The 25,872-nt window shown below is 36.3% G+C and overlaps 1 protein-coding gene across 1 annotated transcript; it reads left to right on the top strand.

Moving 5' to 3' along the window:
• Nucleotides 1–13,003: 13,003 nt before the first annotated feature.
• Nucleotides 13,004–25,510, top strand: LOC129258563 (uncharacterized). The gene has a single exon (XM_064098084.1). The coding sequence runs from the start codon at nucleotides 13,177–13,179 to the stop codon at nucleotides 15,397–15,399; it is 2,223 nt and encodes a 740-aa protein (XP_063954154.1). The 5' UTR covers nucleotides 13,004–13,176; the 3' UTR covers nucleotides 15,400–25,510.
• Nucleotides 25,511–25,872: the final 362 nt, after the last annotated feature.

Here is a 25,872-nt window from a genome sequence, read left to right on the forward strand (position 1 = left end):
GAAGAAAGAAACTATGAGCTGTATTTAATTCATTAGATCAGGAACATTCATTGTTAGATCAAACAAGACTAGGGACCATCACCTGTATGATTACACATTACACATCTCGTTTCCTTAAACGACAGTATTATAAGACATGTAAAAGAGCTGATAAGTTCTTTGCATCGATTATCTCTAATTAGTCAGATAGCTTCACTTGTCATCACACTGTGTTTTGTTCCCCTAATTCATGTTCTATCCATCTATCCCCTTGTTACTATGACTCGTTATCACGTGACGTAGTTTGAGAGAATCTCTTCTAATCCGTCATGATGTCTTGCTTCTTGATGGAACCCTGAAGAATTGATTTGTAACCATGGAAACAAAAACATGACAGAATACATTAACTTTGCCTACACAGGTGGTTTAAATTCAAATTGAGCACATTTTAGCGAATTATCAAACCGAGATCTGATTATTGTTTTTTATGTTTTTTTTTACAATTTTATAAAAAAAGAGACAGTTATATTATTTTGGTGTATCTACATTTTCGCAACGGGTATACAGCAATTTAAATATTTCAAGTTTATTCTAAACGTTCTGAAACCATCGATGGATTAAACGCGTTTTTCTTCAATTAATTATTCTGTTCTTTGAGATGTCCATATAATCAGGAAAAATCTAATTGGGATTAATGCAATGTAATAAAAAATTGAATTTTTAAAGTAATATCAATTTAAATATAATTTTTTTTTTTAAATTAAAGTTTTCCGGGTTTTTTCAATTTTTTTTCTGTTTAAGAATGGAGAGGAAGGGGTGACAAAATAATGCACCCCTTCGCTGTATATGCTTCCGTGCACACTGTCAAAATTACATACTCGGTTTTCCCGCCTAATTAAGCGAACTTCCCGCCTCAATTAACAATTCACTCTTCTCAAGGTTGTTCATTCACCCCTCTTCAAATTCATAAACCAAACCATGAAGAGTGATTCTAACATCACTGTCGTACCCATCATTCTCATCTCATCTTCTGTTTCACCGCAGTGAGATCCATCACCCAGATTAGGAGGATTTCCGGTGTGATGAAGTAATTTCACCAAGAAACCTCATTTCATATTTCTTCAAGACACCTCTGAGGATTGGATTTCGTAGGATATGCAGAAAAGCATTGAAAAGTAAAAGTTATTGTTCGGAAATCAAAATGAAATTAGGGTCATAAAAAGATGATTCACAATTTGTTCAGTTGTAAGTGTTAGAGTGATTTGGATGACTTGACAAAAGTACATATTGTCTGTAGTTTAGGTATAGTTGTAACTGGATATCAGTGTTCATGGTCGTGATGATGTTTGAGCCAAAACCTTTCGGAGGATGGGAGATTTTTATTTAATTTTGACATTTGACCGGACCGGCCAACTTTAGTTACTTAGAATAGGAACTATTATAAATGGCAGGAACTTTGTGGCGTGATGAAAATCGACTTGCTAATAAATTGATAACTGCATATGCAAATTCACCCTCTTAACCAGTGATCACAATGAAAGAAAGACAGAAAGAAAGAAAGCCTATACGTCTTCCTTGAATTAATATTAAGTGTATGCATCATGTTATGTTTGTGGGTGATATTTCTATTAAAAAATCACAAAATGTTGCAAAATTGTATTTATTTTTTAAGCCCTATTGTATCATCCATACAGAGAAAATACGATATTGTTTGGCGGCCATTATCTGTCGTCGTACTTTAAAATTCACTTTTTTTCCAGACTAAGTTCAAATAAAAGTCACTGTGCCTTTTCTTGATGACTATCGCTTGAAAAGTAAGAAGTCACTGTAGCGACGAGACTGTTCTTAGGTTGAAGGAAGATTACCGTTGAGGTCCCTGGTGGCTTCAACAATATAGGAGGACGCCCCTACCGCCCCCGAAATAGCTGAATAATACCAATCGTTTACCTTGAAATCGACAAACCATGACGTCACAATGTCTGGAAACATGAAGCCCAAGCCCTCTGATGTTTCAAAATGGTATGCACCCGAGAGTTCAAAAATAAATGTCTACTCAGTTGTCCTAGGTCATGAAGGTCCAGGGGACCATTTGAATCGGATAAGAGGACGGTGACACCTGGTTGCAAGGGTGTTGAAGGCTTAAAGATTTATAAAATGCCCTGATGATCGAGGGCAGGTGAAATCATTTCGCAAATTATCATATTTCATTCAGATTTTTTTATAGACCTATATACCACACTGTGTATATCTTTCGTTCCTTAAACTTCACATAGTAATTGCTAGGTTTTTTTTATATATATAAATATCCCACCAATTTCTGGGAATAATAAAATCAGCAACAAAATATCGCATGATGTGAAAATGAAAGAAAAATGCCGATAGATCCACTCCAACCTGAAAAAAGATCAAAGTAGGCCTACACTCTAAAGAATATTGGGCAAAAATGCTCCACGAGGGTAATTATGACTTGTGTCCAACCAACATTGATCATTTCTTTGGGGGCATTTTCATTTATCAGCGTGATGAAAATTTTGCCCATTCTAAAGTAATTTCTGCTTATTTTTTTAACCTTACTGGTCAATATGCTTCCCGCATTGGGTAAAATACTGCCAAATATTGGTTGGACACATAATTACCCTCGTGGTGGTAAAAATTTTACCCACTTTGAATTAAACTTTTACAACGCATAACAATTATGATAGCTTACAGATATGACCTAATATAATTCCTGGAAGTGTCGCCCTTGATCTAAATTTTACATTTAACCGTGAACTTTTGTCCTCATTCCTTACTGTATCGGCTAGAAGATGACCATGAATAATGCCAGTGATGCAGGGTATTGTCATAGGAACAAAAAACCGCAGTGGCTCCCATACCTGAAATGGAAAACGGATGAATCCTTTCACACCTTGAGGCAAGAAAATCCATACTTTTTAATTACTGGCATTTTTTTATGGGAAAGAGATCTGTTGAATTAAAGAGATAGTGACTTCGTATATCCTTCTTGCACATTATATATTCAGCAGAAATGATATTATTCGTTGTTGAATTGTCAAAGTTGGTCAAAGATTCGTAAAGCATTCCATAAGATCAGTCGATGTCAAAATAAGAAGGGCATAAGAGTTATCGAACAGATGCCTATCTCTTGACAATAAAAAATAAACAATTCTATAAATACTGCGCTCCCATTAAAGACGGGCCCGTTGCAGAAAGAGTTGCGTTTAAACGCAAGTCAACAAATCAATCGCAAATCCAAAATGCGCGCTGTTGATTGGTTGAAAATCAAGTTGCGCGTGATTTTTTAGAGTTGCGATTGATTGCAACTCTTTCTGCAACGGGTCCATGATGATTCATAACTTTGAAACATTAGGACTTTAATTTTCATTAATATGAAAGTGATGAAGGTTTTTTTTCAACGATTTAAAGTCACCACGATATTACATGTTCCAAGACAACAAAAGACATTATCTGGTAGTGACAAATTTGTTTATCAATTTGCATAATTCCAAAACTGTACGAATCGATTTTGTTTTATATAATATAAATCTTTAAATGCAGTATCTTGACCATTATCTGAATCTGATATTATTCTGTTGTAAACTTCAGTTGGAATAGAAAAGAATGTCTCGTAGCCCCGATTCAATACGCGATGTAGATGTACTTCTTCGTGATTTGACTTTCAAATGGTTTGAAAATAGTCTTATAGCTAAAAATCAATAATTGAATGATATAAAATGCATTGTCATGGAGAATACTGATCATGTACTACCGGAGCGCACAGGAAGTTAAATTGGGAACAGAATCGCTCTTCTTCATCTTGCCTAACATGAAGACAAGGTATTGAAAAACGGTGTTACGGGAAAGTTTCCGCCAAGGAAGCGGGTGTCGCCTGCTCTAAAGCAGCCGTTAATGTGTTAATCCTTTCGAGCTTACCGAGGATTGTGATTTCAGAGTTCCTTGCTACCTGAGCTGACATGAGAGTCAGTAAATATGAAATATTAATTTAAAAACTAAGTTGATTGTTAAGCTTAAATGTGACGCAATATATATGAGGTCATTACGTGTAAGATATAGTGTAAAGATGAGTCACATAAAGAGTGAAGATCTTTTAGGGGCACTCTTAAAATAGTTGGGCAAAAAATGCCAACTTTTAACCAACCCTGGGTAACATACTGTCCATATATCGGTTATAATCTGCCCAAATTGGGTAATAAAAACTAATAATTGGGTAATAAATTTGTTCATTTGGATAATAATTGCCCAGATTATAATAAATATATATATATATATATATATGCGTAAATAAATCAAGCATTAACGCTAGACGTAGCTTCCAAGTATCTCTTTTATTGCGAGCTTTCGGCCAGTGGGGCCTTCATCAGGCCTATAATGCATTGAAACAAACAAAATAGAACAAAACCATACAAATAAAATTGTAATAACAACAAAGTAAATAATGTGTAACAAAGGGTACAGAACAGAAGGATTACACTAAGATAACAAAAAATAACAACAGAGGGGGTTGAGTACAGAACAGAAGGGTTACAGTAAGATAACAAAAAATAACAACAGAGGGGGTAATGGCTTAAACGAGATGGTGGAATACAATAGAAACGATTGGGAAACTTAAGTGTGTGGAAAGACAAGGTATTTACCAGCATTGAAATTAACTTTGGTTTCTGTTCATCTGGAGGAGTAGTAGTCTTGTGTAGGTAATACTATGAAAAAGGAGGATAATGTTTCAAGTAAAATGACAACTCGTTTCAATATTATTCTATATCTCGTATTTGAGTACATAACTATATTGATCTGTTTACATAGTATTCAAGTAACTGGTGATACAAGTTATAGTTTGAGAGTTTGACATAAAAAGGTACATTGTCATGCGCAGGGAAATATATATGTATAATTTATATTGATGTTTGAGCGGTTTGTTATTACAATTTTATTTTATTTGTATGGTTTTGTTCTATTTTGTTTGTTTCAATGCATTATAGGCCTGATGAAGGCCCCACTGGCCGAAAGCTCGCAATAAAAGAGATACTTGGAAGCTACGTCTAGCGTTAATGCTTGATTTATTTACGCATATACGTAGAACATGACGCGCTGCAATACACGTTGTGCAAAGGGCCCTCTTCCTTTATATATATATATATATATATATATATATATTGCCCAACATTTTAAGTGTGGGTGGGTGAAAACAATGCGGAAGAAGAAAGGGGAAAAGGAAGAGAGATTAGTAAAGACACAAATGGGGCAAATTGGAAGAAACTTATGGAGAGAGAGAGTTGAGAATATGAGAGAGGGGGGAAGATGGAGAGAGGGGGCGATATGATATTGAGATATAGCAGCAGGGGTGGAGAGCAAGCGGAAGGAATTATAAACGAGAGGATGTGATTATTGGTGTGCAACTGTGAAGAATTAAAATGTTCCAAGTTTTTCATCAAAACAATATTCCACATGCCCCATACACATTTCAATTGCTGAAATACATAATAGCACATTTGATTCAGGTTAATTCATATATTTTCATGGTATGATTTCCCATTTCCTCAAACTTTCCCCGTAGCGTTGCTTAAAGGGAGTGAATAAATAATTGAAAAAGAAATGCAAAACTTAAAAAGCATAAATTCTGCCAATGAAGGTAAAACGCACTGGTGTTATTGTACATGTAATTATTTATCAATAAATATGCAACTTTAAACCTCATCTTTAGTGACAACGGTGCCAGTGGTGAGGTGATAATATAATCATTCGAATATCATTAGACCTATACACTCTTGAAAAATGATTGGTCAAATTATGAATATGACTGAGTCCCACCGATAAAAATCGTCAAAATACATGTATATGAACCTGATTTCTATTAGATTCTTCTTAATAAATGGGTTGATTTTAATTAATTTTGTCTGGTCGGACCATATATTCACCAACAACATGGCTAGTTTGACTAATCCTTTTTCATAGTGTACTAATTCTTTTAAAAGCATAATTTTATAGATACATTTAAGTGCCAATAGTGTACCGTACCCTTATTTTAATTAGTTAATTAAAAATCAAATCAGTCTCCCTAATTCATCACTTCTATACGATATATGTTGTTTACGATGCACTGGGCAAACTGCTATAATCAAGTATTGCACGTACCTGTATAATATTTTATGTCATTTTATGTAATGATTGATATTGCTTTTGTAATCCTGAATATGCATGTTTGAAGTGCCGAATAAATAAAAAATGAATAACGAGATTATGTTATTTACGTACTATCAATTTTTATCACTTCTCTTTCAATTTGGAACAAACTTTTATTTACATCTTCAAGGGGGTGGTGACTTTGTTTTCATGGTAACAAAGGAGAAATAACAAGGAACTTTAAAAGATTATAAATTGCTTGGAAGGATGGGATGATTATATGGATACAGGAACAAGCAATTTTCAAACCACATGTTTAGATCGTTTTACTTCCATTTAATAATCAAATTCCAGATAATAATACCAATAAATTACGTTACACACGTCATCAAGATCACATGACTCAGATTGATAGCAATCATTGGTTTAGTTGATCAGACCGCTTGTTTGTTTGTTCATTAGGCAAATTTAGGCACATTCTATAATTTCCCACCTTTTTAAAAATAATGATCTTGCATATTCATTTGTACAATTATAAGTAATTCAGCATTCGAATCGTTGACATTCCGGCATCTTTAGGATCTCCAGATAAAACCAAAGCGATATTGCAAAATCGGAGCTTTTGCAAGAAGACGGAGAAAATCCCTTAATCATCGTTATTTCTTAAATCCTAATCTGAGATCATAAAATGATTATGACGCAGTTTTATACATTTTGAGATTAGAGTCAGATGTCTTGCTTCTTTGTCTGAGCAGGATTTGAAGGGAAAATACCTGTCTGGGGCTCGAAGATTCAATCAACAACGTAAACCCCACCCTGTAATACAAACATTTGTGACGCACCATGAATAAATGTTGGTGATACATCGCTGACACGATTGTAAATGAGTGGGACCTAAAAGCTAAAGAAAATAATCCTTGTAATAGTTTAATCTGTCTTGATTACAAAATAATCTAACTTTAATTTGTTGAAATTACAAAAATAATATATGACAATGAAGGGAACATGAAAATTTTTTCTTACTTTTTGTAATGGCAAAACTGTTGATCCCAGGAATGGTAATACACATTTCTTCCTTTGATTATTTATTCAATGGCACTGACTGCATGACTAGATGCATTGATATTGAGCTGCAAGCCTGCAACATGAACAATATTTGGTGATCATTGTACTCTTTTAAGTAGGAATAAATTCAAATGCACAATAATTACCATTCCTAGGCTACACCCCCCATATTACAGTGAAAACCCTGTTGTTTTAGATAATTCTTCATTGTGAGAATATGAAGAAGATAAAATGAGTTAATGGCTAAATCAAATTGTGATGCAAATATCCAAAGACAACGCCATCCATAGGTCTTACGCCGGAATCTATGAAGAGAAGTAATAAAAGATTCTACTTTGATGACGTCAGATAGGGGATTTGAGTGTAGATCTCTTTGGCTCATTGTCAAGGCTCTATAAGAAAAAAATATGATTAAACGTCTTGTGTTAAGAGAAAACAATTCGCTGGGTTGAAATAACATCATGACCAAGCATTAGACTTACTTTGACTGAAATATACTAGAGGAATGGAGAGAGAGAGAGAGGGAGAGAGGGGGCGGGGGAGGGGGGTGAGGAGGCATGGACCTGGCCACGGAGGATTATCTATTGTTACTGGGGGTGCTGTGACAATGCTCAGCACCCCCAGTAACAATAGACTAATCCTCCGTGGCCAGGTCCCTGTGAGGAGGGGGAGTTAGGGGAGTGAGTGTACAATGTTAGAAAAAACAGAAGATTTTACAGAAGAAAAAAAATATTTTACAGAAAGATAAAACCAAATCATTCTGTAAATTGTTATAACAGGAAAGATTTTGTACATTATTTCTACAATTTTACAGAACAGGTCTGTTTAAAAAAAAGGGGCAAACAGTTTTATTACAAGAAATCTGCAAGGTTACATACACCAAATACCAATTTTCTGTAATTTTACACAAATGTATGTAAGATTACACAGTGCAGTAACATTGCAGGTGTTCTCGAGACTCTGCTGCAGGAGTTCTTGTTTTTTCAGTAGAAATGTTCTAATAGTGTATTGTTCCCAGTATGTTACTCATGCCCTTCAGCATGTCATTTTATGTAAAATGCTCTTTTTTATTATTAGAATATGAAAATGATACGGGAATTATTGAAATTATTGAGCTTGTAAAACGCTTTGAGAATTCTTAAGAACCCGATGGGAACCTTTCATGTCGATATTCTGATAACGTTTTATAATAATAATTGGCATTTATATAGCGCTTTATCAATCTACGACTGTTCAAAGCGCTTCACAATTATTATTACCCGGTCACTGGATTCATAGCATTTCAAGCTGCCTGTTAGGCGCACACTTGCTAAACCAACCACAATGACGGTTGTTTCCTACCGGTACCCAATTAGCACCTGGGTGAGAGTGGCAAAGTGTGCATTGACGCCTTGCCAAAGGACGCTAGGCCATGGTGGGATTCGAACACACGACCCTCTGATTACAAGGTAAGTCAGAACCGCTACACCACGGCGCTTCCATAATTTAGAGGTCAAATTTTTAGTCTTATGTGTCAGAAAGAAGCAGGTGAGTAGTTTGCGTGCTTAATTAATCCAGACCAGAGCCACAAGACATGACGTTAATATGCAATGACGTGGAGTTAATACTTAACCTTTTTATTTTAATAATGTCTATAACATGGCATGCTTTTAGTTTTCAAAGTAATGGTCCAATGCCATGTTAACCATGTTGACCTCAATTTATATATAACACGAAAGACATTAATGAACCACATAATCTTGACGCCGAGAGTAAATGAAAAGATGATGGATCTTTATATATATTATAAGATCCACCATATTATCATTTATGCTACCCACGAATGGGTTGCCTAATTGAGAAATAAAAAGACAAGTCATGTATATCAAAAGATTGATGACATTAGCATGAGGTAAATGTTTGCTGAATTTGATAAACCATGGTGATAAAGGTAATAAAATGTGCAGTTATACACAGAAAAAATGAAAAACAAAATATTAAAACAATCTACAGAGAGGGGGAGAGAGAGAAAGAGAAAGAAAGAAAAAAAGAGGACGGGATGTGTGTGGGTGTGTATGTTTGACGTGTGAGTGAGGGTTTTGTTCGTGGGAGAGGGGGGGTACATACGCATGTAATGTAGGTCTACCACACACCATAGTAACACGAACTCTAACAGGTGAACAGAATGACAGCTGTATCCTCTGTAAGCTTTTGGATGAAAATCAGGCAAAAAATTGGCGCCAACTAGAATATAGGGAAATCCTACACTCTCTACGTGAGTGTATTTACTGTCTACAACATACTCTTACAAATGTGTATATGTGAGAAAGAAGGAGAAGAAGTGCGATAAGAAGAACACAAAAAAGGAAGAGGGGAAAAATAAGAGGAAGAAGAAGAACATAAATGATAAAGGCAAAAAAAAAAAACACAAGAAAAAAATACTCCCCCCCCCAAAAAAAAAAAGGGAGAGAGGAGGAAATGAAGGATAGGAGTGGTGCTGAGAATAATAGATCACATTAATGATAATGGTATCAACAAATATTAATGAAAGTAATCAATACTGATAATAATGATTTTAGTCATGATGAGAAAAATTAAAGAGTAGGGAATGTAAGGCAAGTTTGAAGGGAAAAAATGTAGAGATGTATCGGTGATGTGCTAAGGCCTCGGGAGATGAAATTGCAAATATACCGGAAAAGAAATCCATAAAACGGTAACAATAAATGAAAAAGAAATGGGTGAAAAGTGTAGATTAAAGAAAGGTAGAATGATAATATAAAACCTATTTTAGATCTCGTAATGATAAGGAACAGAATATGAGGTTGCAAAAGTTAGACCTTTTTAAATAGAAGCCTTCTCATGATCATCTTATCAATATCCTTCCCTCCGTAATGCCATCATAACAGTAACATGAGAGATACGGACGTTTTCTTTTCGGTCTGACGAAGATAAGACACCATATTTATGAAATTTTATATCGATGTTAACCCTTTGAACACCATGGCACAATGTAGGTATTGATATTAAAAAAACAGTGCCGTGACTGTGAACCGTCAAACTATTGAACGTTTTAACTGATAGGAAATGAAGTTACACGTATAAGAATATTGTTTTAGATATGTTTCAAGGTGCAGGTACATCTCAGTACAGGGCCTTTTGCGCGAGTCCCTCGAATCCCGAAATACATGAAAATGAACATTTTAAATTCTCGTGGAAGAAAATATGGATCTATTTCTACCTTATTGGTCGACCGTTATTGTCGATGAAAAGCAAATAATTTGCAAGGTAATACCCCCTCTGAAAAAATATTGTAGAGAATTGCACCGGTTTCATTGATCATTTCTCTGAAAATACAAGTGTACTATTTTCAAGAGAGGCTCACATATACATGTTGCAAAGGCTTCGTGATTGTCGACCATCGGCTTTGTTTTTACTGTTGATTTCATTACCTTTTTTCTCAGGTTGACAATGATTGTCTCGTCTGTCATTATATATATATATATTTCTACTCGATTCATAAATCCTGTTTCAACATTCAATATCTTAGTAAACATCACATGTACATTTATTTCATGAAATCATGTTCGACAAAGTCGTTAATCAAGAAGGGCAGGTCCCACAAATTCTTACATTTCAAGAAACTCAATGCAAGTTTTAAGGACATATCCAGCCCTTTGCTTAATACCCTATCCCTTTTCGCTTCTGGAGCTAATATAAAGATTCAAAGAGAGTATTCGATTACGGGTTATTAAACTCCCATTAGGAAGGCTTCGTGATTAGGGTTGATATGAAAGGGAAGTTTGTAATTACTGAGGCGCAAGAAACAGTTGTGACCATATTATACACCGCTTGGACCCCGATCAGATTCAGAGGAAACGGCTTCATTCGTGCTAATTATAGAAGTTATAGTTGTCGTATGTTTTTGTTCTATGTTTCTTCTTCGTGTTAACAATGTTATAGGGGTGATAACCATGTTGTGAATAAATTCGTTAAGAGAGAATAGGCAGTCAACAAGTGTATTGAAGACATTTCCATTTTAAAACTGATGAGATCATCTATCTCTACGTGAAGTAGAGTTTCCCCTATCTAATACATGTAATAGGGAAAACAAATTATGAAATTCTTGATAAAATGGAATGCATTTAATCTACACATGATACATGTACATGTAAGTAACGAATGAAATGGGAACATAATAACATAATCGAAATTATGTAAAATATAATAAATGTAAATTGTTTTGATTAAAAATGTAATGATCATCTAATACTCATTATGTTAAAGGTCAAGTCCACCTCAGAAAAATGTTGATTTGAATCAATAGAGAAAAATCAGACAAGCACAATGCTGAAAATTTCATCAAAATCGGATGTAAAATAAGAAAGTTATGACATTTCAAAGTTTCGCTTATTTTTAACAAAATAGTTATATGAACGAGCCAGTTACATTCAAATGAGAGAGTCGATGATGTCACTCACTCACTAATTCTTTTGTTTTTTATTGTTTGAATTATACAAAATTTCAATTTTTGCGAATTTGACGATTAGGACCTCCTTGCCTGAAGCACAAAATGTTAAAATAATGGAATTCCACATGTTCAGGGAGGAATGAAACTTCATTTCACATGACAATGATGAGAAAATCAAAATATTTCATATTTCATATAATAAAATACAAACGAAATAGTGAGTGAGTGATGTCATCAGTTCCCTCATTTGCATACCGACCAGGATGTGCATATAACTATTTTGTGAAATTAAGCAAAATTTTGAAATGTCATAACTTTCTTATTTTACATCCGATTTTGATGAAATTTTCAGTGTTATACTTGTTGGATTTTTCTCTTTTTATTCCAATCAACTTTTTGTTGGGGTGGACTTGTCCTTTAAGCGCACACACCGTACAAAGACGCTCATGCATGCGCTAAAATGAATTCAAATTCAGGTCTATGTCGAAATATAGATACCACGAAAACATAATTAGGGTCACGTAACACATAGGTTAGCAATGAAATCGTAGGCTTGATTTTTAAGATTGATTGTACATTATAGTAAATAGAAATCAATCGTGAACAGAACTGCTCTACGATGATTGCAAAGCTTTGTGTTACGGGGCCCTGGTTGATATAAGATTGGAACAAATTATGAACAATGTCGGGTTTTTTTTTTTTTTTTTTGGGGGGGGGGGCAAAAGTTTCATTTGTCCATCTGGAGGTTGATATAGTAGTACGTTGACATGTGTGGTTATAGTAACACAATTAGTCTCCTGAGCGTCGAGGACTTTGAATCTTAAAGAAGTATGCAAGACAAACATGTGTTCTTTTTTTAAAGAATACATTTAAATAGTTGAATCAGATCCCCAAAAGTTGTTTTCACAAGTGCCCTTATATTCTCAATTTCAACAATGAACATCAATGTTATACATGAAAATAGATCATACAGGCAAAATATCATTGATTTGTCAATGTTTAAGCATGCTAAGTAATATGGATAAACGTATGCATGAAAATATATGATGAATGAGTTGCGAAATCATTTGGTTAAAGTAGAGAGATAGCAAGAGGAGCGGGAGAGAGGGGAGCAAAGATAGGGAGAGGTGGGTCGAGAAAGGGAATAGGAATATATGTGTAAAGTAAGCGACTATAATTCTCACTCATACAATTCATGGACAGAACTTTAAAACTAACTGTTTATAAGTGCTCAATATTTTCTGACACACTGAAACCCAAGGATGAGTCTTTCGTGATAGCACGCACACACGTTTGTCATCAGTTGACTCGCGTGCTGCTTGCTATCTACCTCGACTTAAACTCGGCGCACACACCGTAGCGCTTATCATTCCAGCACAAGGCCACCGATCAGAACAGACGTGTTCGAGCAAGAGGCAAGTGAACATGACGCATCACTGTTTGAACTTATCATAAACCTGGACTAGTGCCTTTGTATTTCATCTTTGATATCCTGTGTCATTCTGAACTACATGTACTCCTAAAGAAAGCATAAACATTCTGTCAAGATGTCTGTAACTTGCAGTTTAATTGTAATGTTTTCAACTTTAATGAGTGGAGTTTTGACACAGCACTATGGTCATAACCAGGAACTACCCCATTTCACCAAGGAACCCGCTAATGTTACTGCTTTTCTTGGGGAATCGGCTCTCCTGACTTGTTCAGTGACACACCTCGGTGGTAACCAAGCCGTAGCGTGGATGAAGCTGAACCCGACATCGTCCTTCCTGACGAGTGGTACACAGTCCTTTGCATCGGAGCAAGGAAAGCTGGTGGTTGTTGGAGAACAGATCGAAGGAAATCTCCAGTACGACCTGCTCATCACCAACGTGACAGAAGATGATGCCGGCGAGTATATCTGCACGGTGGTGGAATTCGGGGAGTTGAACTATCGACGGTGGCGTCGATCTCAGGTGGCCATTGTAAATGTCATCGCCCCGAAACCACGCCCGACTCTGAGATGTATTGGGGACCCAAATCCTGGTCACCTGCACGTCGGGGTGCACTTTCGACTGGGATGTAAGCTTGATGGCGCAGGGCATTTGGATACCAAGATCAGCATGAATTGGACGAAGAATGGGAATATGGTGGTTTCCAGGACAAGGTTTGAAGGTATTCAGTTTGGGAGTGGGAGATATTTTCCGGAGCTGATGCACCTGTTTCAAGTGTCCGTTCGTGATATGGGGGCAGTGTTTGAATGTTCGGTAGAATATGATCATTATAATGGTACGGACTGGGGAACTATCCGAGATACTTGTACTATTGAGCCGCTTTATGTAAAACCCTATTCCAACCTTGTTCTTCGTAAACGATCAATGGCTTCAGTCGACGAAGGACAGGAAGTAAGGTTTCATTGTCCATCTACAGGAGGACCTAAAACCCAAGAACCAATGCTTCAGGCTTTTACTTGGAATATTGTCCCCACCATCTCACCATCGCGATTTCGCTTATCACACCATGGTGACGAACTGATCATCCATCGTATCATTGCAGAAGATACTGGGCTCAAGATATCTTGTTTCATTCCTCCTCTTTCGCAGGCCACTCCAAAACGGGAGCTCTACCTCAAGGTACGATCCGTTGATTCTTCCCTACTCTGGGAGCCTCGTCAACCAGCTATCGTTGTTCCATTTGGACCAGAGTCACTGACAAATTCTAGTGATTCAGTAAACTCAACGGGTGCACCTATGACAGGATCTGGTTCTGGTAACGCAACAACGGATGCACCTTCCACTGTGACGCCTGTACCAGAGTTTAACACTAGTCTAACAATGGATTCTGGTTCGAGCCCAAACTATTTGAATGCAGGGTACTCTGACAAAATTAACGGGACGGGTAGAGACCATAACAATGCGAATAAGAATGGATCAACGGCAACTCAAAGTGCTTTATCAGTTGGAAACCTGACAATTGCATTTCAGCTGATACCACCATCATCTGTAACAGACGCAGCAAATATTTTAGCACAAATGACTTCATCGTCATCATCGTCGTCTTCATCGTCGTCATCATCATCTTCATCATCGTCTGGTTCATCAGACAAGGGTGACGGTGGTTTGATGGATGCAGATGATGGTGGATACATAGATGGTGGTGATGGTGGTTACATGGATGGTGGTGATGGCGGTTTCATAAACGGCGGTGATCCTTTCCTGGGACATCCAAATCTGGACTACACCTACGACCCTGGAACCGATGCAGTTAGCCAAAATATAAATCGGACAACCATCCAACCTAGTGATCTCACTTCATCAGATTTCATCTTCATCTTTGTCATGATCGCCGAAGTTTTACTCACTATCCTCCTAGTCGTTCTCCTCCTCGTCACTGGACCCGTCTGCTTCGCTTCGAAACGAAACAAGGACATGGAGCACACAAAAGACACTGACATTGAGAAATCAGCAGCACCTTTTCCGGTCATAATTGCGCCCTCGAGCATGGAATCGTCGAAAACAATAAAACCTATGAATGAGAAAGTGAAATCGTCAAAAATGATTCCATCTCCTGGTGATGTAGTGAAACCCTTGAACAAAGAGATTCCTACCGTCGATATCACACTTTCATTTGAAATAAAGGAGAAATCAAAAGACGTGGTGAAAGATTCGAGAAGCGACAGGAGTGATGTTTCTACCGTATCCGGTTCTATCAAAGATGAACATGCAAGTGATGCAAGCACTGTGGAATTCAAGACATTTGGATACCCACGAAGTGACGATTCGTCAGAAGCATGAACTCAAGAGAAAATAATTGATTGAATTAAACAATCGTTGAGGATGAAATGTGAAAACATATGTAAACTGATACATGCAATGGTAAGCACATTGTGTCTTCTTGTAGAATTATCTCTACGATGTGTGACTCGAAAGAGCGCCTTCTCGCATCACTGGTATTGGAATGATGCTTTATGAATAATAGTGCCAAAGAATTGAGAAATACGCAGAATGCAATTTTGAGAAAATTATTTTGAATGACAAAAGATGAAATGCATTCTTGAGGGTATGTATTAGAATGTGATTGTCATAGAACTGTTGTGAATGTGTAATGACACATTTACGTTTGATTCATACTTTTCCTATGAGTTTGAATTTTTTATGTTGTATTTTCAATGTGGAGAGTGAGGATTCATTCATTATGAGGCTAAAAACAATCAGGGTGTGACTCTTCTTGTTATGTTATGTTACGCTAGTACGCCTCCATGCTACTAATATATGTTTCTTAATGAGAGTCATCGTATTGGTCTATAATCATTCAAAAGAATACTAAAACGAAATTCTTGGAATCTAATTCCTTAAACTCTTATATGCACATTTCTTTGACTTCTTCTCAATTTTTTTAAATATGAAATATAGATTAAAAATGTCATGTTCTTCCAACCATGTATCAGTGCTTTCATAATTGTCTCGGTCACAAAATTCATGCGAAATCTCGAAAGTGAAACTAGGGCCGATGTTAATTGTCCTTAGGAGAGGTGATACGTCAGTGATGAACAACCATGGGAACGTGAGAGATTACATTAATTAGTTCCTATCTTTCTTTCCAAGACATTGATAGGTTTATAACATGTGGTACGTTTAGACTGGTTTTTCCATGACCTATATCCGTTCGATCATCAGACATCAGTTGTCAAAATTATGCACTTGTTCAACCAACCAAGTAAATATAACTAATTTATTTAAAAAATGCAATTTTTTAAATTCATCATTATTCATGACAATATTTGATATCACCGCGTCAAATCATCTCCATAGTACGTACATGTATCATGCAAAAAGGGAGGCTGGCACGTTTGAACTTCGTTATAAGTGCAGTTGGCAAACCTTTTGTAAACCCAGCCCTTTTTGACAAATGCATGCCGAAAATGGATCTGTTTGTTATTTGGAATTATGTATCAATGTTTCGACACAATGACGGCATTACACCCACGGCTTGTGATCCTTTTACGCGGCCAAATTTAGACACGTGTCCGAAAGTTGAGTTATACTCGCATAATATGATATACGTGATTTCCGGTGCCTATCCCGACATGCCCTCCTGAAAGAAAGAACTAGATTGATAGGATACTCACAGCTGAACACAGGGACAAAATTAATCGCATCCTTATAGGTAAAAAAAAAAAGAAAGATCATTCATGATTTCGACACCACGTTGATGCAATGGTTCGAAAGTGGACCTCACTATCACATCCGTCTCTTTGTAGTTTGATTCTGTCAATTCATTCTTCATGTTGGCATAATATAATGCATTTTGGTGAGCAGGTGTTCAGCGATATAAACAACAATGTAATTTGATAATAACATATAAATCACTAAATGAGAAGAATATAAATACTGAATGACAAGAAAAAATCTCTCCAGACTAAATACTACATAACCTGAGAGCGACGGTGCCCCTGCTTAGTGTTCATGGTATACATAACCAACATTCCCTAATTTGATTAGTTTGAACTGTTTCTTTATCCCTAAATACCTAGTGAATCAAACAGTTTTGAGTAACATGCGTTGTCTCATAATTTGTCAAGATTGATTTAGGATATGAATGTGTACCTTCAGGTAAATAATTGATATTTCTATAGACTCTACACAAAATACATAATTTATTCCAGCATATCCATGCTCATAACATTTCTTATTTCACCCGTGGGATTTTCTAAAATACTCCTTGCAATGTCGTGTTGTAGAGGTTACACCAAAATGATGAACCCATAGAGTGTGATGATGCATCCCTAATTATACACCCATTTCTTGATCTTACCAGTCACAGTGATCTTCCGAAGATGTCAAAGTCTTGAGGGAACAGGTGTTACCCCTTTGATCCCTTCGGCTCAGGTATAATGACCCTGACTGGAGTCCGTAGGGGTGACGGGGATTCCATCACCATGCATGCTCATAGTCTTGTGATGTGTATACATTCATATAGGGGTGTAGGAATGTACCCCGGAAGGGGTGTAGGAATGTACCCCGGAAGGGGCGTAAGGGTAAACCCTTTCAACATATTTAAAAGGGGTACAAGATACCTTTGTATATCTTGACATCTGGTTTCGGGCATGCTATACTTGCGAAATCGCCAAGGAAGTTTCTGGAATCTGATTATCTAACATGTCTAACCTGTCCCCTGGAGTCTTTGAACGTGTCTGAACTTAGTGCAAATTTGGAAAGGTTCTAAGAACAAAAGCAATGATGAGTGCCAGAAATATATCTCGAAGCCATGGATGTTATAATGAACCCCTGCAGGCTAAGAGAAGCATCATTCTCGAAGCCCAACAAGTGTGTATTGGGGTGTAAGACGTATCCAAAGATCACCCCTTCCAGGGATCCTCGGGCAACTATGTTCTAAGTTTGTACCAGAATCTCAGAAGGTTTCGCACTTCATTACTTGCCTATTCCTTTTCCACTTCCGCTGTTGGCACAGATTGACAATATGTATATTGACAGTTTGGTTCATAATCAAATTACCGTAGGGTTTCCGTTCATTATCATCATCCATGTGATGAGAATTATAACTGGCTTTTGGGCCGCCATTGGCAAAGTTTTTAATTTTCAATATAACACAAACCAGTACAATACAGAAACATTTCAGTAATCATACAGGTGAAGTAACTGCTGACATCATGGTCCCTATAATAATTTGATACCAGGACTTCACATTAACGCTTTTAATCTAATACCATGTTCCATCATTAAAGATACTGTCTTATCTGTTAGCTGGCATTTACTGTTAATTTCAAAAATGGGGTTGATATCGTAAGGTGAAACCCGCATTGCATTTCCCAAATGATTTTTGGCTGATTGGTGACTGTTATGGAAGTGGCGATCGGGGGCTGGGAATTGTGGTCACGCTATCCAATAATTTTGGAGCGGAAGGGAATATGAAGATAACATCATACACACACGACATCCATCTATAGCCGTTTGTGTAAAATACCCTTGTCACGATGAAGGTCATTGTAACATCATCGCACTTCTACTGGAGATAACGCTAGTGGCAGAACAACAATAATACTAAAATACTCCCAATATTCAGCGTTTCTTGCTCGATCAATTAAACAAATTATATACGTCTTAAAAAGGTTATTATTCAATCTCAATTCATGAAAATACTCAGTCCCAATTCTACTACAGATAGAGCTGTCTGATGCTTATGGATATTTGTGTGTGCTAACTTTGAACAAGTAAAGTCAGTTAAGTTCCATCAACGCCGATCTTCAATTCTTTCCCTTTTTTAACGACACCATACGGTCAACTTGTCACTAATTACCCCCTCTTAGTGGAACTACCCTTTATGACGTCAGTCAATGTCTTATCTATATACCGCCACTGAAACTGCAATTAGGAAAATTTAACACACTCTGACCACTTCATGTTAAGCTAATTTGCTGCTTGTGCAGCATATAGGTGCCATATTTTCATTTAAAAAGGTCAGTTTTAAATTGTCGCGACTTCCAAAATAGATACCAAATTGTAACCTAGGTACCTTAAATAATTCTTCCAGGTCAGTGTCTGAAATAAAACAGGGAACCTCTCCACACCCTTGTAAGATTTCAGTGAAGAGTCGGTTTTTTTTCTTCATTCTCCTGCAAGAATTATTTAATTCATTTTCACAAAAAGGAAGGGGAAGGTTTAAGTGTCTATATTTAGCTCATTCATTATGTTTGTATCATGCACCCCCCCCCCCTCCGTTACAACAAACTTCTGCAAAAGTACAGCTTGTCAATATATCAGGAAATTCAATCGGAGGGCCCAGTATAGCGTAAAACAGTGAGTATTATTACGATCAGGATTTTACGTGTTCAAGATTCGACGAAGATTTGGGGTACTAAAATGGGGGTCTTGTTCGACTCGCTCGCTATTTTTAGTCTGTCTTCGGGAAATGTTTGGTTAAAACAAGATATGAGGCTCTTTTGGCAATTAATTATCTCGTAAAGCTATTCTTTGAAATGATGACATATTGAATGAATTGAAAGAGTCGTCTTAGACCAGGCAAGTGTTCTGTCAGCGTTGATTGTGAAAGTACAATGTCTTTTGTCATGAATATGGTTTTTTGTAATCCAAAATACATTCTTTATTGTGACTTCAAGAAAATTAGCATTGGTTTGACCCGACAAATTTTGTTTCATTAATTCCCGACCGACTTCTTGTATTCGCCACTCGATAGTCAGTTAGATAAGAAACTTCAAATAATGAGAAAAATGATTAACTGAAACACCGATGAACAAAAAAGAAAATGTCTAGACCACAGGATAAATGGGAAACCCCTCCCCGAATGGAGAAACTTGTAACCTTAAATAGCCATAACAAATCGACAAAATGTCATCCATTAAATCATTACATTATCATGACTAGGTCATATTGGCTGCTCCCAGGGTGACTAAGCTGACGACACAATACTGTATATTGAATGACGAATATTAAGAATCTAGGGGTGTAAAAAACAGGTGGATCCTCCAAGGAGTCTTTGCTTTCTCATGTAGGTTAAGAAACCGAGCGTTCATTAGTAAAGAGGTCAAAAATAATAAATCATTGGTGATAAAAACATAACTTCGACCTTTCGAGTGAGTTTGCATTGTGCAAGGCACGATTCGGACTTTATATATTGTGTGGTACTGCAAACAAAGCAATAAAAAGTGCAAAGGGATGGCTGATAATGCAATTATAATATTCTGATAATTCAGATATCAAACGTAATGTTCAATTTGTGTATTTTCATTGACAATCTTGTATGTCTGAACAAGAATACAAATACATTAATTCTTACTTTGTTTAATTTTGTTTACATTGTGATCTATTTTTATCAAATGATTAGAATACTCTGAAACGTTTCAAGTCTGAAACACAGAAGATCATTTAACGAAAATGAAATTGCATATCAATATGATTTGGCGCTGTTACCAGGAAAACAATTTTTTGTACTTAGGTTTGGATTCCTTGGGTGCACGACCACCTTATCAGGAGGGCTCAGGCAAAGATAGGGGTAGGAGAATAAAGTTTTAAGACGTCAGGAGCGCCATGTGAAAAAAATATTTCTATCACTTGACATATATTCAAATAAATTCAATTTTGACGATTGTTTAAATCTCATTAATCCCGACTAACATCCAACATGACATGATGTTACTCGACTCCTAGATGTGCTGTCACGTGACTCCATCATCAGGAATAGCATGATTTTTCATTAATCACGAAATGAATCTTTCCCCTACTGAGAGGACAGAGGGGTTGTCAATGTTTTCATTAAATAGGACACTGACCGATCATGGAATATAATTATCATGACTAGGTTAATCTTAGAGGAGAAAAAAATTCGTTTTCTCCATTTTCATGTTCTCGATGACTTCGAGCTGCAAATATATTTTCAATCCTTATGTCATTATTTTGACTCTTGATGATATAACATGGTTGTCGTGTAGCTATTCTATTTAAAGCCTGTGATCCGAATAATTACCCTTAAACAGCGAGTAACTTACCATCATTAAAATTTATTATGAGGCAAAAAACAGCAAAATATTGAAAACAAATTAATGCAGTATTATGATATCATTTATTGTTTGAAATTGCAATTTTTGAATAAAATAACTTTCTTTCTTTCACTTTTTACATGATTTAGCTTTGCTATCATACGCAAACAAATCCATTGATATCGTCGCTTTCCGCTTGCAATATCTTTTTTTTTTACACAAAAAGGATTATAATTTCTGGCTTCCATTATTCTACGCACTTCAAATCCTGCCAATAAATAATCTGTTTCCTAATTGTTTTGTTGATTAGAGTCGTATGGACAGGATATATCAAGATTCACTTCATTGTCGACATCCCTAGTTTTCTTTTCACTTTAGGCAATGATTTACAAAACAAAATAAAAGAAACAAATTACTTTCATGTGGGTTTCCACTCCGTGCACGTCCCTCCATGCCTAAAGGTACAGTTCTAGCCCTCATTTCCTTTTTCGATAATTCAGTTGGGCTGCAAGGGGCAACTCGTCCAGCTATTCGGAAGTTAAATTTTATTCCATAAGAGATTTCAAAATAATCATTTATTCTGCGGTTTCCCCTTCAGAATACCTTTCCGGGCCCGTAGGTATAGGCATTGCCAGATTTCTGGTTGGTCTGTAGGGTTTGGGGCGCAGGAACAAAATTTGCCCCTCTGCGAGTCCGGGATCGGATATTGATGTAATGAGGGTTATTTTGTCTACATGTGATCATGGTGATGGTGAACTCTGGTAAAGGGGATGAGTAGCCCTACATAGTTATCTCTTCAAGAATTAGGCGTCATCAGACGATCATAACATCATGCAAAGAAAATTATTTTGCCTTTTTTGTAATGTGATAATCCTTTTCAAATTTATAGATACGTAAAAAAAACTTGACTTTAAGTCATTTTCATGTTTTGGGTTTTTTGTCTCACCTGCATAGCAGAGTGAGACTATAGGCGCCGCTTTTCCGACGGCGACGGCGGCGGCGACGGCGGCGGCGGCGGCGGCGGCGACGGCGGCGTCAACACCAAATCTTAACCTGAGGTTAAGTTTTTGAAATGACAGCATAACTTAGAAAGTATATGAACCTAGTTCGTGAAACTTGGCCATAAGGTTAATCAAGTATTACTGAACATCCTGCCTGAGTTTCATGTCACATGACCAAGGTCAAAGGTCATTTAGGGTCAATGAACTTAGACCATGTTGGGGGAATCAACATCAAAATCTTAACCTAAGGTTAAGTTTTTGAAATGTCATCATAACTTAGAAAATATATGGACCTAGTTCATGAAACTTATACATAAGGTTAATCAAGTATCACTGAACATCCTGCATGAGTTTCACGTCACATGACCAAGGTCAAAGGTCATTTAGGGTCAATGAACTTTGGCCGAATTGGGGGTATCTGTTGAATTACCATCATAACTTTGAAAGTTTATGGATCTGATTCATGAGACTTAGACATAATAGTAATCAAGTATTACTGAACATCCTGTGCAAGTTTCAGGTCACATGATCAAGGTCAAAGGTCATTTAGGGTCAATGAACTTTGGCCAAATTGGGGTATTTGTTGAATTACAGCCATAAATTTGAAAGTGTGTTGGTCTAGTTAATAAAACTTGGACATAATAGTAATCAAGTATCACTGAACATCCTGTGCGAGTTTCAGGTCACATGATCAAGGTCAAAGGTCATGTAAGGTCAAAGAACTTTGGCCACGTTGGGGGTATTTGTTGAATTGCCATCATATCTCTATAAGTGTATTGGTCTAGTTCATAAAACGTGGAAATAAGAGTAACCAAGTATCACTGAACATCTTGTGCGAGTTATAGTAGTTTTCAAAATCAGCACTGCTGCTATATTGAATCGCGTGATGCAGGTGAGACGGCCAGAGGCATTCCACTTGTTTCTAAGCAACGCTCACTTGACAGCAGTTTACTTTAGTTTAATGATACCTATACCGGTATAAAGAGTTTGATCAATCAATCGTTTCAGATATATTCTCAGAACGCTTGGATCAATTGTTGGTTTATTAAAGGTTTCTAGACAATTATTCATACATAACTGTATGTAAGAGGAAATGAATATTGTCAAATCATCTGGCTATGACTTCCGCTTAAGATCACAAAGTCCTTAGAGTTTGCTAAGGTATTTAAGATGTCTTCAATCTAAGAATCTTTATCCTATCTCGAAAGTTGTACTCCTCAACTACATGGTATATTTTCATCCTCTTTATCTTATATTGCTTTGTCACGCGGCTGAAGATAAAAAAATTCGCGAATGACAAAATGTGAAGGAAAGCACGGTAATCTTCACCCCAATCTATGGCGGAAGTTGATCTTAGATCTTTCTTAAGTTGGCGCCGTTTTTAAGAGACATGGAAGCACCTCATGGGTTTAATTTTAGAAACTGGTGTAACATAAGGCCTCATCCTTCTTTTTTTTCTTAAGACCAACGATGACTTATTATCGAATACCTATAGCTTATAATCTCTGAACTTGGAAGGTTCATGAAATTAGGTAATTTTGAGGAAGTGTTGCTTAATTGCATTTTCACGCGAGATCTTAACGCCTCCGCTGCAGGGCCAATGTATACAGAATATAAGATGGAAACGGAAATTAGTGATAATTTTATAAAATGTTTCAGAAGAATACATGAAAAAAATCATCTGAGAATTTCGAAGTATGTGTATATGTAATCATGCTGGATTACATCTTGCAAATGCAGAAAAATTAAAACAACTATAGGTATCAAAGTCTCTTTCCTATACTGCTCCCCTCTCCTTCAACAATTCACTTATTCGGTTGACAGCACTGTACACTGAACTGTCATTCAGAATGCATGATTAATACGCAATTCAAAAAACTCAATTTTGTAGTTATATATTCACATCTTTTATCCTATCACACACAATTGACTAACAGTGAATTCCCCACGAAGCATGGACAAGACATTTGCGCCACACTTTAAGTAATGACCGAATTCAGAGCACTTTAAATGCAAGAGTCACACCAACGAAACTGACTTCAAAACGACCGATGGTATGCCTTTCGAAATAACGTAATAGGGGTAATAGCTTTGATCGGTCTGGAGTCGGTTTCAATGGTGTGGCTCTGTCATGAGCGTACTACAACATACATAGACATCACTAAAACCAGAAATACCTATACAAACGTCTTCATCAGTCGAAACTCAGGGGGGCTAACAACGAAAGATCACTCCATTCATCTTTTGACAGCCCCTACCGTGTCTGAGCCATCTCGCTGTTCATTCTCTCAACGGATTAAGAAGGGATTTATTTTGGATTAGGATTGTCAGAGCTTACCCCCTGACTCACACTATAGCTCCCGTGGTGATAGTTTCTCTCATTCCATGCAACATGGTCACGTGACCCAAGAATAGAAAACGCTTTAATACGCAGTATCAATCAATTTAGGTTTATTGCTATTAATAGTTTCCATTAATTGTGTCCAAAAATTTAAAAAGTCAAATTGTCACTATTGCGGGAGTAAGTGTCATTGCATCATTATAAGGGAATGATTATGATAACAACATAGCAATTTATAACGTTTTCAGAGAAAATGTAGTCAACATTTTTTTTTACTTTAAAGATACATCGATGATTTCTCATTTTATTTTACTTACTACTTTTATACAAAGCAATAGTAACGGATGAATTTTATACAAGAAAATTTATAGATTTGATTTCATATTATTTTGAAATGTGTATTTGTTGCTAAATTTGCAACAAAATTATTTATGCAACAATTCTATAAATGTGTGCAACAATGATTAATTTCTCAATCATATCAATAGATATAATTATGTATAGTGCGAGTAAGATTTATGAAATTGTGTTGTTCTTGATTTTGTTCAGTAGCTGAAAATAAGATATTTTGTGTGTTTTTTTCTTTACCCTCTAAAAATATAGGTTATTGTTAAGATTTGTTAATTTAGATAGTAAATGCTTTGTCTTTACCGACTATTCCTTTTTTCATTAAATTTTTTTTTGATATTATTATCAAAGAAATCTAGTTTTTATGAGAAGAATCAATATAAAATAAATGTTTTCTATGCCAATGTTGTTTTTTATTATGTTTTTTTAATGATTATGAATGTTGTATGATTTCATTTTACTCTCAAAAGCTATGTCTTATTCAGTTTACTTATTTTGTTAGAACAACCAACTACCTGTTTATGATTTCAGGGCTAATAGATTTTTATTTACCCTTATTAAGAATTTTAGTTTCATCTTCTTGTTCCTCGCAATATTAAATACCTGTAATGATGTATCTATTTTTGTACAATACTCCTATTCCTGTATATGTTGATCCCGTGTAAATATGGAAATTCATTAAATTAATAAAATGCATAAATCAAACGAAAGAAAAATAGTTCGTGTGTTTATTAGGATGCGCGATAGCTCAGTCGGTAGAGCGGGGGATTCGTATTCTGGTGACCCGGGTTCGATCCCACTTGGTGCGCTAGTGCCCTTTGGTAAGGCATTAATCCTCATTACCAGGTCCTTCGGAGAGGACCTTAAGCAGTCGGTCCTCTGGTTGCTTGATTACAAGCATTCATGCTTTCTTAGCAATCAGGTAAAAAAAAAAATCCCCACCAATCACTTATTACATTGCTGAATACATTGCGTAGAAATAAGATTATTGTATTGATGACATCACGTTACTAAAGGATATCCTCGCCACACTGTTTCCTACTTTCCAATAGCAATTCTTGTT

The sequence above is a fragment of the Lytechinus pictus genome, chromosome 4 (genome assembly GCF_037042905.1).
Source record: "Lytechinus pictus isolate F3 Inbred chromosome 4, Lp3.0, whole genome shotgun sequence".
In the NCBI taxonomy this organism is placed as follows: Eukaryota; Metazoa; Echinodermata; class Echinoidea; order Temnopleuroida; family Toxopneustidae; genus Lytechinus; species Lytechinus pictus.

Bases quoted from the DNA above. Each gene is read 5' to 3' on its own strand.
- LOC129258563 (XM_064098084.1), top strand. From the start codon at position 13,177: ATGTCTGTAACTTGCAGTTTAATTGTAATGTTTTCAACTTTAATGAGT.